Consider the following 15,619-nt stretch of genomic DNA (forward strand, 5'->3'; position numbering starts at 1 on the left):
TTTGCAATAAAAACAAATGTGATTTTATCGATGTTTCTCACAAAATATATTAACCATATATATAAAAATGTATAATTGTTTATAAATGCGTAAATTTGTAAATATTGGTAAAAAAATAAAAGGCATATTGGGTATCTTACACGCTAGAAACCATAAAAATCTTAACTTGGCTTAATAGAGAAGGAAAGAAGTTAAAAAACTTTAAAATCTTGTTTAGAAGATTAAGTTTTTTGCTTTTTTGCGGAAAAGCCTACAAGAACTGTGCGTTAAAAGTGCGATATTCAATTGCAATGTTTTGCATGTCCAAAGAATTTAAACGACAATATTTATTTTCTTCTGCTTCTTATTGCATAATACTACGCACACAAACGGGGCTACAAAACGGCATATTTTGTTTAACGCAAAAACGACCCCCAATTAACGAGCGGCCACAATTTTGACCGGCACATAGAAAGCATGAATCATGCCAGTGAACTTGACCCCAGGCGACACCTTGATCCCCTGGACCTATAGGCAGTTTGCAACGCTGACATGCAGCCGCGTAATATTCATCATAACATTTTAGACATAGGGGCATATTGGTCTTTTCATCGGGAACGTATTGTTGCCCAGCCAATGGATGATCGCATTGAAAGCAACAAAAATGTTTAATATGGAATGTTGCCCCTTCAGCTGCGGTATATTCTTTAGTAAAGATCAACTCATCACAAGCTTTACAGCGAGGTATTTTTAATTTTACCGCCAAATCTCGTCCACAGTACACATGACCGCCGTGAAAGAAATAAACGAGATCAGCTAAAAGTTCACGGCATGCGTGACATTTAAAGCACTCAGGATGCCAGGCGATTTCTTTTCCAGCGCGGGCAGCTTTAACCGCAACATCTCCAAAATTAATTTTTTGTGAGCAATCACTACAATTTAAAGGAAGCGGTCTTAACGTCTCGCCTGTTTTGTAAAATATAGGAAATTTTTTTTTATAAAGAAATTACCAAATGACTTATGTCAATGTACCTTCTTGTTGCATGACTGTTGGCTTATCTTGTAAAGATAAATTTTGTAATTTACTGGTGAATGGTGGTTGAGTTTGTGATGGTTCCACCTGTGGATACATATTCATATCCTCTATACCAGGAATAGTAGAAAATTTTCCAACCAATGCTTGAAGATCATCAGGAGGAAGATTATTTATCCCATGTTGAGGAGTGGAAGGTTTCGACTCAAATCCAGAGTCGCTACTCCTTGAAGTGGTCATAGCTTTTTGCAAATTAACATTGACCGGTGCGTAAGCGACCTCCAAACTATTAGGCAAAGCGGTAACGAATTCGCGTACCTCTTCGTAGAAAGGCTTGTCAGCACGCAACTCCTGCGTTAGGTTTTGTAAGGTGCTGTAAAGGTTCGCTGGGCAATCCGTATACTTAATGTTTTTGTCTTTCAAAGCTTGGAATAAGCGATCATAAAATGGAGCATTTAGTACAGCGCTCTGGAGCATGTCCTTCGATTTAATGTCAAGTTTATCGAGTTTACTTTTCGTTAATTCACTTAAATTAGCATTATTTAAATCTTCTGAGCTGTCATGCGATAGAGCTACCAAGAAAGGCTCTGCCTTTATATCCCGTTTGGCATATTCTAAAGCTCGCTTTAAAGGTTGGGAATATAAAATTTTGGCAAACAAACGATCACGTTCATAATCCACGTTCGTAGGTAATCCGCATTCATGTACAATCGTTGCGGTATTAGCGAATTGAACTTTTCGCATAGGAGTCACTTGCATCATATCGCGTCCGAAACGTGTTTGTAAAGGGCATTTCATGGGCAATGGAGAATTAAAAGACAAATCATGCAAGAACTTGGACGGAGTTTTCAGAGGGGAACTGTACGGGGTCGAACAAGCATAGGCGTTTCCAGAATATATACTGTCCAACTCCATTTTAATGGACGGATTTGTTAAATATTCTTGACGTACATCATATAATGGACCCAAGCGCGGATCACGCGATATATCGAAATTGTTATTCTGCAAAGAAAAATGCGTATAGCCGTAAAGATTGACTGATTCGAATCACAAATTTCAAGCCAAGTCTCAATTGCAATGCTTTCTTTATATGAATTTTCGAAACAAACAACCGATACCTTGATGTGACATTTGTCTTAATGCTTGTAGAATTGTTCGAAAGAAAGTAAGAAAGGCTACTTCTTAATAGCCACGAAAAATATTCAGTTATTTGTTTTTAATAACTTTGATAATAATGCTGGTTGTCTTCGTACGCGGTGAAGATTTGAAATTCTTTTTCCGAACGCGCATTTAATTATTTCAAGTTATTCGTAAACGCTTGGCATAGAATTTGTCCTTACTTTAAATTTTATAGAAAAATTATATAATTTTTAAAGCTACCTTCAATTTGGCAAATATTTTGTCGTAAATTGGCCCATTGGATACTAAACTTTGTATGGCTGACTCGTTCAGACCATTAAGAGTCGCTGGGGCCAACTTGGATTTTAATTTTAAGCCCAATGATCCATCAGCAATCGGGTCTGAAAAGGCGACAAAAATTTTTGGGTAGCTGCAAGGAACTTGTTGTTTGAGCGCCGTGGCTAATTTGTCATTCGTTAGCAGGTCACTAAGGATTAGGTCTTTGACAGTAGGAACTTCTTGTAGAACCGACAGCATTTCTTCATATTTAGCTTGACGAAGCAGATCGCCGTCTGCTGCTTGCTTTATGTTGCCAATCAGCGCATTACCGCCGTAATTGCCGACACGCACAACATTGCCTTGACCCACACAACTGTCGCGTATCTTTTGTACATATTGTTGCAATTGATTTGTTTCGGATTCGGAAAGATTATCACACAAAGCGGCATCCAAGTCATGTGGTGGCACTTGAAATTCTAATTGTTGCTTCCGTTTTGTAGCTGCCTCACTACCAGCAACTGGGACATTTTCTGTACCCAATTTTTCCATATAATCGGCTGCTACGTCCGGTGCTACGTTTGGAGGAATCCATTCCAATTGAACCGGTTGACTAGCCAATGCTTTTATGCGAATAACTGTAAACATGCAGAAAAACAATTTTTCAATTTTTTTTTTCCACGCCAGAGCGATAAACGTAAATAACTGTCGATGTTTAATGTTAAAAAAAAAATAAGTGAAGCGACTTACAGGCTGGTTTTGAACGTATTTGACCTAAAATTTCAAATTGAGCCCATCCGGATAAATCGTCGTCGGTGCACATGTGCTGGTCTTTACGACATTTGCAATTACGGCACACTTTACGCCAAAAATGCAAATCCAATCCAGGACATTTATCACCGCAATCATTGCAAGCAGCCCCTGCGCCTGCTTCATGTCCTAATTTACAACGTTTTAGCTGCTCACGACGGCTCTCTAATTTCGATAACCACTCTGGTGCAGCTGGTGTTTCAACACAGGAATTGCTCATAATTATTATTGTGAAACTAAAAGAAAACTAAGATGAAAATCTACCGTACAAACAAAAATACATGAATCACTGCCAACAAATCCTCGCCAGGATTTGCTTTCTTTGTTTTTCTTTTCCTTTTTCTTTTCGTTTAAATACTCTTCGTTGGTCTTGCCGCACTTATGCATCTGCCAATAATTCACAATATGCGTCTCAGCTGTTGTGTGCTTTAATATCGCTAGCTGCGCTAACCACCTCAGAACCAAAGAAATTAGAGAGGTGAAAATGTTTTACACCTTCCACAGCCAAATTTATGCATTGCAAATTCCATGAAATGATTCATAAGCGAAATGCTTTATTTAGGTCAGCCTATAATCCGCCTATAGTCCGTGGGAATCCAGCGATCGCAAAGTTATACACAATACATGCTTCTACCACACTCTACTGCTATAATGAAAACTTTACATGTATATATTTTATTATCTTTAAGCACAAATTCGATGATTGCATAAGTTCACGCCCGATTCAAAGACATACTACAACAGCTAAAATTTTGCATACAATTTACCGATTAGGAACATAGCTTTTATTCTAGCTTAAAGTCGTCTTCCAATGATTTATAAGCTTGCCGATTTCACTTCTGTTAAATTTGTACGGATTTAGGATAAACGCAATAAACCCGTCTTTTATTGTACAGAAATATATATACATAGATGTTTTGGAATTAAACATATTGGAAAATGATGATCTCGGACTATTGATACCTCGCCTGTGTCCAATTTTGAAAACATCATTATACGGATATATTTGCAAGTTTCAAAACTTCGTGACAAAGACAGCTGCCTAGCAGTATTTCGGCATGTTAAATTCATGTGAAAAATTTGGATTGAATTGTCCAATTTTTATACCTACCATCAACGGATAGGGGTACACTTACTCTGTTGTAATGTTTGGAACACGTAAAGGGGAACTTCAGAGATCCCAGAAAATATATGTATATATATATATATACGTGGTGAACGGGAATTTCTGAATCGATTAAGCCATGTCTATCCGTCTGTGAGGTGTGTGTTCATGATACTCTCCTGGTTGCAAAGATGAAGATGTCGACTTCAAATTTGGTAGAAACGCTGGAAGGATCAGCACGCAGTTTTATATTGACAATGGGCTAAATTAGTCAGAGTGTAGCCTGCAATGAAGTGTTAGCGGAACGCAACGTCGCTTTCCTATGGAAAAATTTGTAGGTTTTTGCTCATTATTCACAAATTATGAAAGCCTGAAATTTTTTATATTTTCTTGGAGAATAAAATGTTAGAAGCCAAGTGTGTTTAATTCCATATTAACTACCATTGACGTCACGACTAATTGGTGGACTAACTTTTTTTATCATAATATTGTCGACATGGGCATCAGATAAAAGGATTTAGAGGTTGGAATGTTACGACTTTGCAAACTAATTCTTTTTTATGAAAGCTTGTAGTGAACCTTTACTTTAGAAGGAGGAAGATACATTTTATCCCATTCGTTCTTTTATAATCGTAAATAAAATCGCGGTATGCTGAAGATTTTAACGATGGTAGATATGCGAGATTCGACCCGGCCGAATATAAGGCTTACTTGTTTAAACCTCCTTTAAAGTAACCATTTTTACGAAAAGTAAACCTTTATATGGCAAAAAAATTTAGTTTTTAGTATTTCATTATGGAAATTGATCCGTAACAATAGTTTAACATAAAAAAAACACTGTGCCAAATACGTCCAACATCAATATTGGGTCAACATTTGGATTTCGCCATATATAATCGATTCCCTGACAAGCAACTTTTTTAATTGCGAAAAGGTATGATGTTTAATGCTTTACGTTAAAAATTGCGGACTGTTTCCAGCCTACAAATAATTTCTGAAACTCAGGAAAAACGGCCAACAAGTATTATGTTGCAGCCAAATCGGTTCTCCTTCTGGCCATAATGGCCTAAATGAAAGTTTGGAACTCACAGAAAGTCTGAATTTAAAATATTTTACAGTTGAAAAAAATGCCGAGTTTTACGCTCTAGCGAAAATAAGGCATACTGAAGAACCTGGAAAAGTGTTTAGGATGAACAAAAAGTGTTTCGAATTATTACAAGATTCTATGGCAATGGGAACATTAAAAATAAGTTCGACTTTTTGAGTGGAAACAATTGTATATGTTTGATTTACTTTTATCTACTGTGCGAACGTCAAGTTCACGTATCTGCATTCGTCATGGGTAAATAGACACAAACAAAAACACTATAATGAAACACGGCCCACCATTAAGCATCCTACAGCACCTCACCTAATACATCGAACGACTTTGCAGAATAAGGAGCTGTGTGGAAAGTGTTCGAAAAAGCGGTCCGATCCGAGCCATTTTCATTCGTCATTAGTCTAAAAATGTAACCAGCAGGTTACAAAAATTCGTCCATTTCGGTTTTTATTATTAAGACATTACTTCTCTTTAGAAGGTTACACTGAATTGAAACTGAACTCTGCTTTAGTTTCAAACTGATCCACTGATACTCCACCTATTACAACAATGGGTAACAATAATGGTCGAAATCACGCGACTTCAAATGGAGATTTTTTCAACGGACTATTTTCTTTATTCTTTATCCCTTTATTCAAGAACACAGATTGATTTTAAATCGTGATCTGTTTTTAAACACTAAAGTTCCCGTTTAAGTAAGCTTTCCTAAAACTTGTAAATACCATTGAATTGTTGCTATTATATCGAAAATTGGTTACGAAACGCAGATGGGTTGCAGATGTTAAGAAAATCCCATTATTTAGAGTTGATTCCACCAGATAGGCATTTGAAACTAATCTGATCTAATGCCACGTTTCTACTGAACCGCCATTATGAAGTGTGAAAAGTTACAGTTTGTCGCCATATAAAGACTTACTTTTCATTAGATCCCCGGTCTAAATACGCTGCACTTAGTTTGTATGTGAAATTACTGCTATGAACTAATTTTCACCGTAAAATATTAAAAACTAGACATTTTACCATACAAAAGATTACTTTTTGTGGAAGCCCTCGTATGAGTTGAAAGTCCAAGCATTGGCCTGCGTGATTCAAATTTGGTACAGTCAATTTTTATATCAAATTGCTATTACCAATTTTCGTCGAATGATTTTAAAAATTGCACCATTTGGCCATATCAAGTTTTGCTTTTCATATGAAGTTTTGCTTTGTATGGAATAGGGTTAAAAAATAAATGCATGCGGCCGAATTGTGCTGCAGTTAACTTCTAAGTCAAAGTATTATTTTGGATGAATTTTTATCATAAATTATTAAAAATTATTTTTTTCTTTAGCCCGCTTGAGTGGCCGAGTAGAGTCTCGATTACCGATTAAATGATCGTGACTCCAAATCTCAAACGCGGCAGAGTTTTCAATAAAGCCAATAGTCTTAGAATTTATTCTCTGGCTAAATTAATAATAATAATAATAACAAAAAGAATGGACTTTTTACCATGCCTACCAGGCCTACTTGTCATGAAAATGTCACCGCTGGCAATGACCTGTGTATGTTGGAAAATGATTTCTTTTGTACACTATTTTCCTTCGTGACCCACCTTTTTTTGCATTTTATTTGCTCGTCCAAAAATGGAACGATTTCGTCTAATCTCGCATACTATAATCTTGAAAATTCAATCCATTAAATTTTTCGGTCGAAATTCATTCACATCGTACAAAATATCGAAATTCTTTTCGTATTCAGCCTTTGGTCATTGTTTAATTCCGCAGCAATATTATAAAATGAAAGGCATCGATTTCTCTCAATTTCTTGAAGAATTACATTAACTTTATGAATGGCTGCTGAAGTAGATCGCGGCACGTTTTTAAAATTTGCGCGTTGCGAAATGTGTTATCGCCTTGATAGCAAAATAAGTGAATTATTTTAGGATTGTATCTAATTTTCAAAACGCAGGCTTGCTTTCGATTGAATTAAAACACGTCGATGCTAACAAATGCTGTTTATTATATTCTACATCACTTACGTTACAAGGGGACATTACTATAGAGCCACGTTTTATTTATTATAAACTCCACTTGCTGAATGTTGATCATTCTCTGAATCAACCTAGGCTTGTGTGTCCCACTCTCCGCCTTACTTTCTTGTGCTCAACCTACAGATATTTTGAGGTAAATTTATGCACTGACATGTTTTAAAACAGGGACGTAAGCTATTGCAGATGTTTCGGTTTGGATCAGTTTCATTTTAAGCCCCAATTTTGAGGGGTCAGTACAAAAATAATAATTAGGTATTTAATGGTAGACTTTCTTCCACTATATTCTTTTTACTTGTTTTATTTATCTAAGGACTGTTATCTTTCAAACGCGCCAAAGAATAGCTTAGTGTAGGATCAGTAATGTCAAAGTTACGCCAGCGACACCTATACTACGCAAACGATTGAACCTATGAACGAATACTCGTTAGAAACATAAAAAATTCATAAACATATTTTTCCAATATATATATATATATATATATATGTATATATATATATACACTTATATATACATAAATAATATATATATATATATATAGATATACATATATATATATATATATAATTTCATTTTATTATTGTTATTATTGTTGATATTACCGTTACATGTTATATAATCCAGTGACATTTTTCTATGTCGTAATTTTTAATATCGGATTTGATTTAATAATTTTCTTCCTTTTATATGATCTTTTTTTCTCTTTTGGATATTTTTCATTTTGTAATTATTATTGATGTATTTATTTATTAGAGCAGGGATCTCATTAATATTTCTTCTTTTTCTTTATATAATTTTAAGTATACATTGATATTTAATAAAATTGTTATTAATTTATCTTTATATATATATATATATATATATATATATATATATATATATTTATTATCTTTTTAAAATATTTAAAAATCTAAAATATGTAGCATATATTTTCTTTATTTGTTGTTGTTTAATGAGAAACGAGTATTTAAGTGCAAGTAATATATAAGTAAATATAATTAAGGATGAAACATAAAACTACATGTGCATCTTTACAAAACGAACAAAGCATCGGGGCAAATTTTATTGTAACAAAGTAATCGGAAAGTATGTCAACTCGTGAATATAGCAAAAGCATTTTTATAATGGCCGCAACCATAGACAGAAATTTCCTTATGGCTACATGAATAAGAAAATTTTGTCATATATTCTCCTTGTCGATAATTGAAGGAAACAAGATCCATGTCTTGCTACTGGTGCTTGAAATTTTTCATTCAAATAAATTTGCACAAACCATTCATTGCTGTACATATATATATATGCTAAGTAAAACATATATCGTATTTTTTGATTTGCGCTTCCTGTAAGTTTTCAAAGCGTTTGAATAAAAGTGAATCCGTAATACATCTACGAACGTTAAGCTTATAAAAGAAACAAGAAAAACTAACATTTATATCGTTCAATGCGTCCCTAATGCATTTTATTAAAGTATATGCAGTCAAATTGTAATTTTTTCGGACTTAACAAGGTGTAACGAAGGGATGCGAAAAGTATATACCAGAATCGGACTGAACTTGATTCAGACGAACAAACTTCTTATATTTTTAATCAAATTAAACTAATTAACGAGAATCATTGTGAGTGGTTTTTGGGGCAACGGTCAACATATTGTGCTTGTCCATTCGAGTTACGTTCAAGTAGATAACAAATCACAATTATTCGCCTCTTTTGTATGCTCTTATGCGCGCTATCGGATCTTTAAATATGCATACACTTACCCGTACCTAGCTTTCATAACTTTTTTAATTCCTTTCTCTTAGCTTTCGAATTTAAAAAAAAAAAATGTTCGTCACAACACACAAGTAGAATTAAGGATTTTGTAAATACTCGCAACATAAACTGCGTATAAAATAAAAAAAAGAAGAAAAGTAAAAATAAATTAATATTTAATTATTTAATATTAACATAACATATAGCTGCTTTGAGCACACGTTTTTTAATAGATATATGTAGAGTAATAATTGAAATAATGATAAGGAATATAAGTTGTACTGAATTAAATAAGGATGTAATAAAAAAATTGAAATTCTTTTTTTTTTTCTTTTATAAATTGATTAGAATTTTATATAAAATTTTAAGTTTTATGCATAAAATATATATTATTCTTTTTATGTGTGGGTCTTGAATTACATATCATATCATATCATATCATATCATATATTATAGATTTTAATCTTTTTAGATTGCAATTTATTATTATATCATCCGTACAAGGTATATAATGCTTTTATATATATTTATCTTTCTTTTATATAATTATTTTTAATTTCATTGTCGTTTTTGTTTTTTAAAGTAATTATGTTATCTTATTCATTCATTGTGTTTCCCCAATTAGGTTTTATCGTTCGTTTTGTATTAGCGGAATATTATTAGTTTCATAAAGTATTGTTTTGCTTGTTTGATTAGGTTTAAATATATAATTTTTAAAAAAATTAATTATATTTATATATTTAGTTTGTTAAGAATATTATTATATCCGTCCACCGCTAAAGAAATTACTAAAATTTAAAAAATGGTAAAAAAGATTTATTCGCCATAGAGAAAGTTTTTAAAAAAATCCAGAACGCATTATTAATTAAGAGGACTTGAATAAGTTATGCAACAAACGCTACAGGTTGAAGGGTGGATGTTCAATAATTGACGATTTTTTATACATATTCAAGCAAGGTGGCTACTAACCTTTTCAAATCGATTTTGAAGTCAAAGATATATTATTACCGCAAAAATCATATAACCACTTCTTTTGAAGGTCGTAAAAATCACTATGAAAAGTGAAATCTTTTCAAAATTCCCAAGGCACAAACTGAACACTGGTATGACGAACGTACAAACACTCTACAATAGCCTATATAGTGCAATTATCAATTTGCCGCAGCTATGCATTTAAAACTTGCTACAAATACTTGCAGGATTGTGCAAAGAGTCTAACGAAAATTTTCGGTTAAGAAAATATTTATTTATTTGTGCTTACTCATAATTTGTTCTAATTGCCTATAATCCAGGTAAAAGGTATTGCAAAATCGAAATAGAGATCACTACAAGAACCAGTTCTTAGAAAAAGGTTGCTAAAAAATAAGCTTTAATGACCTTCAACAATAGATAATAATAGAAGACGGAATATCTTGCGTTCGATTTTCGACTTGTTGGCCATCGAAAACTCTACCCATCCCTCACTTTATATATTATTAATAAAATAGCTGATAGGTTGTACTCTAATTGTAAGGAAATGATGTAAATTTCTCTAAATCTTACGAAAAAAGCTCATGAAAAAACTTGCCTTGGAAGTTTTTATAGGCGAACAATTGAAAATACTTAAAAGTAATTTTAACTATATGCTTATTGCATATTGTATATAGGGAGAATACCGTCTCGTCTCTCTTTAATCTTTTTAATGAATAAAATAATTCGTGAAATCCAGCAGTGAAATTTGATTGTTATTTACTTGTTTCTTTTTCTTTCTTGTTTGCTATTTTTATATTAAATGTTATATATTGTTAATATAATTTTAATGATTTTGTATGATTTATTATTATAAAGTAATTTTTCATTTTAATTATTTATTTGTTGCATTTTTGTCTTTTCAGATTTCCGTTAAATGTGCCCGTGTATCGCTTAATTTATGCAATTATTTAATTTTAGTTTACTTATTGATTTCTTTTTTTTTTTTTAAATATAATTTTTTGTTATTAATCATTATTAAAATATATATTTCCTTCTCCTTTCTTGTAATTAGCACAAAAGTTTTTAAAGTTTTCTTTCTTGTTTTTGTCTTTTAGTTTAATATACTTATTAAAGTCATTATTTTTATTTAAACACAACTTTTAGTTGTTTTTTACAGTTGGTATGGTAGGGTTTGTTTGTTTAAACAATTTTTTTTAATATATATATATGTACATATATATATATATATATATATATATTTTTTTTAAAATATATGTATAACTTGTTGTCATAGATTGTTTTCATCTTAAAGATAGATAAACTAGGAGTGGCTTTCTTCATTTTTTGTAATCATTTAAACTCCTAAATATATAATTTGTGTAAACATATATATGTGTGTAAGTATATATATGAAATAATTTTTTATTTGTTTCAAATAATAATGTAATTTATAAATATCTGTATGGGCGTGTATGTGTCCGCGCAAGGGTCCTTTTCAATTAATAAATTCGTCTGAAAAATCTGACGTTAAGTGTAGGGATGAGTTCCTGTTTTTGTATATAATGTAAGTGGCGTGTGTATATAAAATCCTTTTGGGTTTCTTCATTTTTATATAGTTTTCTTCATTCATTTTTATTTAATTTCCTTTACTGTTGTTTTTTTTCTTTTTTAATATTTCGTTTTTAAAGACCTTATGGTCTTGAACATAGTTTTCATGAAACTAAGTAAGTCCATAAGAGGCTTTTGTTTTTTGTTTAAAAGCGAAAAAGAAATATTGATTTTCACCTTTCGGTTACCTACAAGTTTTCAAAAGTTAAACGAAGATTTTAATGTTTTGCTTTTCTGTTTTGTTTACAAAAAACAAAATCTAGCATAAATTGTTCAAAGAAACTGGAGTGACAGAAATGGTACTTTACCAACATGTAACGAAGGATTTGCAGGTCTGTAAAAAACAAAACGGAAAATAATTGTATAACATTGTAAATGTTAAACAATTATGTATAGGTATGTGCTATAAAGTTATTGTGCTTCAGAGTTATCGTGTAAAAAGTTAACCAAAAAAACAAATTAATAAATGAATAAATAAGAGTAAAACAGAACATACTGCGTCTGTAAAATTAAATTATGGAGAAATGGTCTGAAATTTGAGGGGTTTTAATACCTTACAAATAGTAAATTAGCAGCACTTGTGACAGCAGGATAACCGGAGGTGGCACCCTGCAGACATGTTGCAGATAGTGGCGCCTCTTGTAATGTTGTATTATTATTTATCAACCCATTGACTGCGTTAAGAGTTGACGAAGTCGTGATTGGTAATGTTGTTGTGGTGTCTATTACAGTAGTTGTTGTTGTTAAACTATTGATCAAAATGGGGGCGCATTTTAGTGAACCATTTATTAAGCTGTGATTATTATTATTATTATTATTACTAATGGTATAATGTTGTTGCTGTTGTTGATGTTGTGATTGTTGTTGCATAAGAGACGGTGGGAGATTTTGATTTTGCAGGGTTGATATTGTCATTGTTTGTGAGCTATGTTGTTGTTGTTGTTGTTGTTGTTGATGCTGTTGAACAATACCGACATTGCTAGGCATTGTTATTTGTTCTGTACTTAAATATTGTGTGTTTATTGATGGATTTTTTATAAAATTATTGTTGTTATTGATAATATTATTATTATTGTTGTTGGTGTTATTATTATTGTTATTATTATTTAAAACTCCCTTTAAACTCATAGCATTTAATTGTGTAAGACTTCCCATTTGTTGTTGTGGTTGTTGTTGTTTTATATTTAACTGAAAATTGTTTGCATTAGAGGACGAACAAGATGTTGTGGTTAAATTATTATTGAAATGGGTAATATTCGAGGAATTTGAAAGCATTGTTTGCTGCTGTTGGGTTCCATTATTATTGTTAAAATTATTGGTTAAAACTTGATTATTAGCATTATTTTGATGTGTTGTTGATGTAGTTGCAAATAAATTTCACCTGTTAACATGACCGCGATTGGGATTTAATGCATTATTTTGATTCGATTGTATGCCACTTGCTGTAATCAAATATGATTGAATAAAAACAGTTCATGGTACGGATACATAATTTCGACATCAACTTACTTCCGTAACTGGGAGAATGTTGGTAATAATCTCTTCTATTATAGTCCAATTCAGAATAATCAGTATTCTCGTATGGTGTTCTACTATTTAAAGCACCCGTACCAATACCAGTTGGAGCTTGAGTTGTATGTGGTGGTATGTTGTGGTTATGTACCGTTGGGGGACCAGCAGCAGCTCCAGCTGCTGACACGTAATTATAAGAGTCATAAGTGTGGCTCTGATCATATGTCACACTGTCCGTCTCAAAACCACGCCTGTAATCAACAAAAATTGTATGTTTTTGTCTAAGCTCTTAACCTAGCGTTTTAATAGCTTGAATGCTTTGGATCACCCGTTTGCCTGTATTTTTCTTATGACTTACGACGCAGGACTTTCCCTATAAACTAGTGTTTAAAGGCAAAAATTGATATTTTTATTCATAGCAAGTAACCCGAAAACTCCAACAATATTAACAACCGCTTTAAATGACGTTAATCGCAGATGGCCTTAAAAATGTAAGTCCTGCCATTTAATAATCCTACCACCTTGAAAACGAATTCACTTTCCCGGTCCTCTACATTTTTCTAATAAAATATTTATACAGAAATTTAGATCTATTTTTTCATTCACTTACCCGTACGTTTCCTCCATGGCTGAACGAGCTTTTTCCAAAATAGACATAACTTTTTGTTTGGGTGCCACATTATTTTTATTAAATGTATTATTAGCCTGTTGTTGCTGCTGTGCATTACTTCTGTAAGAGGCTGTTGACAATGACATATTTTTAACTTGAGCTCCAGCGGTTGATGTGGCCGTCATACCACCGCTGCCGGATGCTGTAGCTAGGCTAACGTTGCCTACACCCGCATGATGTGTTGGTAATTTCTTGTAGGGTGTTGTTGATTTCGTCTCATCGGAGATATGAGCGTTATCCATTAGTTCACGTAATTGTTCCTGTCTTATAACATCGTTACTGTCAGGTATAAGATATTTTCGTAGTTCTGCCATAGCATATGCAATGCGGGCGTAGGCCTCAGCAGGGGGTGCTACTGTAGAGATTTCTACATGTAGATCGCTATTAAGGTGTGCATATTTTGGATCTTTAGAATTGCGTAATTCCTCCTCCTTAACACGATCGCGCATAGAGTTGCGTCCCAGAACAGTCATTTTGCAGAGTGTTTCCTCTTGCAAGCGACGCAGTGAATTACCCTTGGGTCCCAAAAGTTTGCCTACAAAATTGAACTGAAAAAAAGGTTACAACTGGAAAGCCAATGGCAACATATATCTTACTTTGGGATGTTCTCTAATGGGAACCAAAACCTTTTGTGAAACTCGCAATGGTTTTTCTCGATAAATGTCAGCATATTTTTGTTCCCGTGAGGGTATACGTCCCGTAGTTTGAACTTTTTCAATTTCTTTAAGCAAAAACGAGGATACTATCAAAGCCTTAGCGATCACTTTTCTACTTACCACTGTCCAATAATTTTTCAGCTATTGGAAATTTTCTTTCCATACGCGCCTTTTCACTCAAGCAATCTCTGATATACTCATTTGCTTTCTCGTTTAAGTGGTTATTATCACTTGTTGCCATATTGACGTTTAAACCGTGATTAGCACTGTTGTCACCGTTATGAGAGGAAACTAATTGAGAATTTGAACCACCAGGGCCCACACCAGTCTTTCGTTGTTTACCATAATCATCGTCTTCAGTATAGTTGGGATAGTCTCCATTATCATCATAATTGTCTGTCATGTTACTGCTGTTGTGGATATTTGGTTATTAGCCTTCTCCACCACCACACCAACCCAATTTTACGTATATATGTGTCCGTATGTGTGTTTCGTAAAGTTATGTATTATTTGCCTTTAATTCAATGAATAGGTAGCAAAATATTTCACAAAAATTATTAATCAAGGGAAAACACTTCATTTATCGAACTGTAATAAGCAATTAAAAAACTTTAAAAAATAGCATTTTTTATAAACGTTTTCACATTTCCTTCTAACACAAATACAAGCACACATCAGACTATGCATACAGTTTTTTCTGTTTTCTACCCCGTTGGCAGGCAAGCAAAAAATTCCAGACGCCAACGATAACTCTTTTGTGTCTGCTTTAATTTCAGCGAAAAAACAAGCAGAAAAAATTTATAAGTTTAACTTCACGGTTTTCGAATGAAAATATAATCGGACTCTTATTTCTTTTATGTTAGACTGAGCATTAAATGTTGCAACAAATTCATAGAAAATATACTTTCACTTTTTCTCACGCAAATACCAGTTTTTCTAGAGGAATCATTACAGCTCTTCGCATATTTTTCTTTTTTTCTTAACAAATAAAATTTGCATATAGTACACTATAGAAGTTGTTC

The 15,619-nt window shown here is 32.8% G+C and overlaps 3 protein-coding genes across 3 annotated transcripts; all 3 read right to left on the reverse strand.

The window, feature by feature from the left end:
• Nucleotides 1-3,463, reverse strand: LOC119641252. Its single transcript, XM_038039830.1, has 4 exons — nucleotides 3,158-3,463; nucleotides 2,393-3,045; nucleotides 1,012-2,014; nucleotides 1-945 (listed from the first exon to the last, which is right to left on the reverse strand). Exons 1-4 carry the CDS (start codon nucleotides 3,435-3,437, stop codon nucleotides 344-346), a joined length of 2,538 nt encoding a protein of 845 aa, XP_037895758.1. The 5' UTR covers nucleotides 3,438-3,463; the 3' UTR covers nucleotides 1-343.
• A 7,930-nt stretch (nucleotides 3,464-11,393) lies between these two features.
• LOC119641217 (probable serine/threonine-protein kinase cdc7) lies at nucleotides 11,394-13,131 on the reverse strand. The gene is made up of 2 exons (XM_038039773.1): nucleotides 12,313-13,131; nucleotides 11,394-12,093 (listed from the first exon to the last, which is right to left on the reverse strand). The coding sequence occupies exons 1-2, from the start codon at nucleotides 13,032-13,034 to the stop codon at nucleotides 12,033-12,035; spliced, it is 783 nt and encodes a 260-aa protein (XP_037895701.1). The 5' UTR covers nucleotides 13,035-13,131; the 3' UTR covers nucleotides 11,394-12,032.
• On the reverse strand, nucleotides 13,037-15,619 carry LOC119641216 (KH domain-containing, RNA-binding, signal transduction-associated protein 2). The gene is made up of 5 exons (XM_038039772.1): nucleotides 14,718-15,619; nucleotides 14,538-14,662; nucleotides 13,882-14,489; nucleotides 13,269-13,522; nucleotides 13,037-13,201 (listed from the first exon to the last, which is right to left on the reverse strand). The coding sequence occupies exons 1-5, from the start codon at nucleotides 14,998-15,000 to the stop codon at nucleotides 13,137-13,139; spliced, it is 1,335 nt and encodes a 444-aa protein (XP_037895700.1). The 5' UTR covers nucleotides 15,001-15,619; the 3' UTR covers nucleotides 13,037-13,136.

This window comes from Glossina fuscipes, unplaced genomic scaffold (assembly GCF_014805625.2).
Source record: "Glossina fuscipes isolate IAEA_lab_2018 unplaced genomic scaffold, Yale_Gfus_2 147, whole genome shotgun sequence".
Classification (NCBI taxonomy): Eukaryota; Metazoa; Arthropoda; class Insecta; order Diptera; family Glossinidae; genus Glossina; species Glossina fuscipes.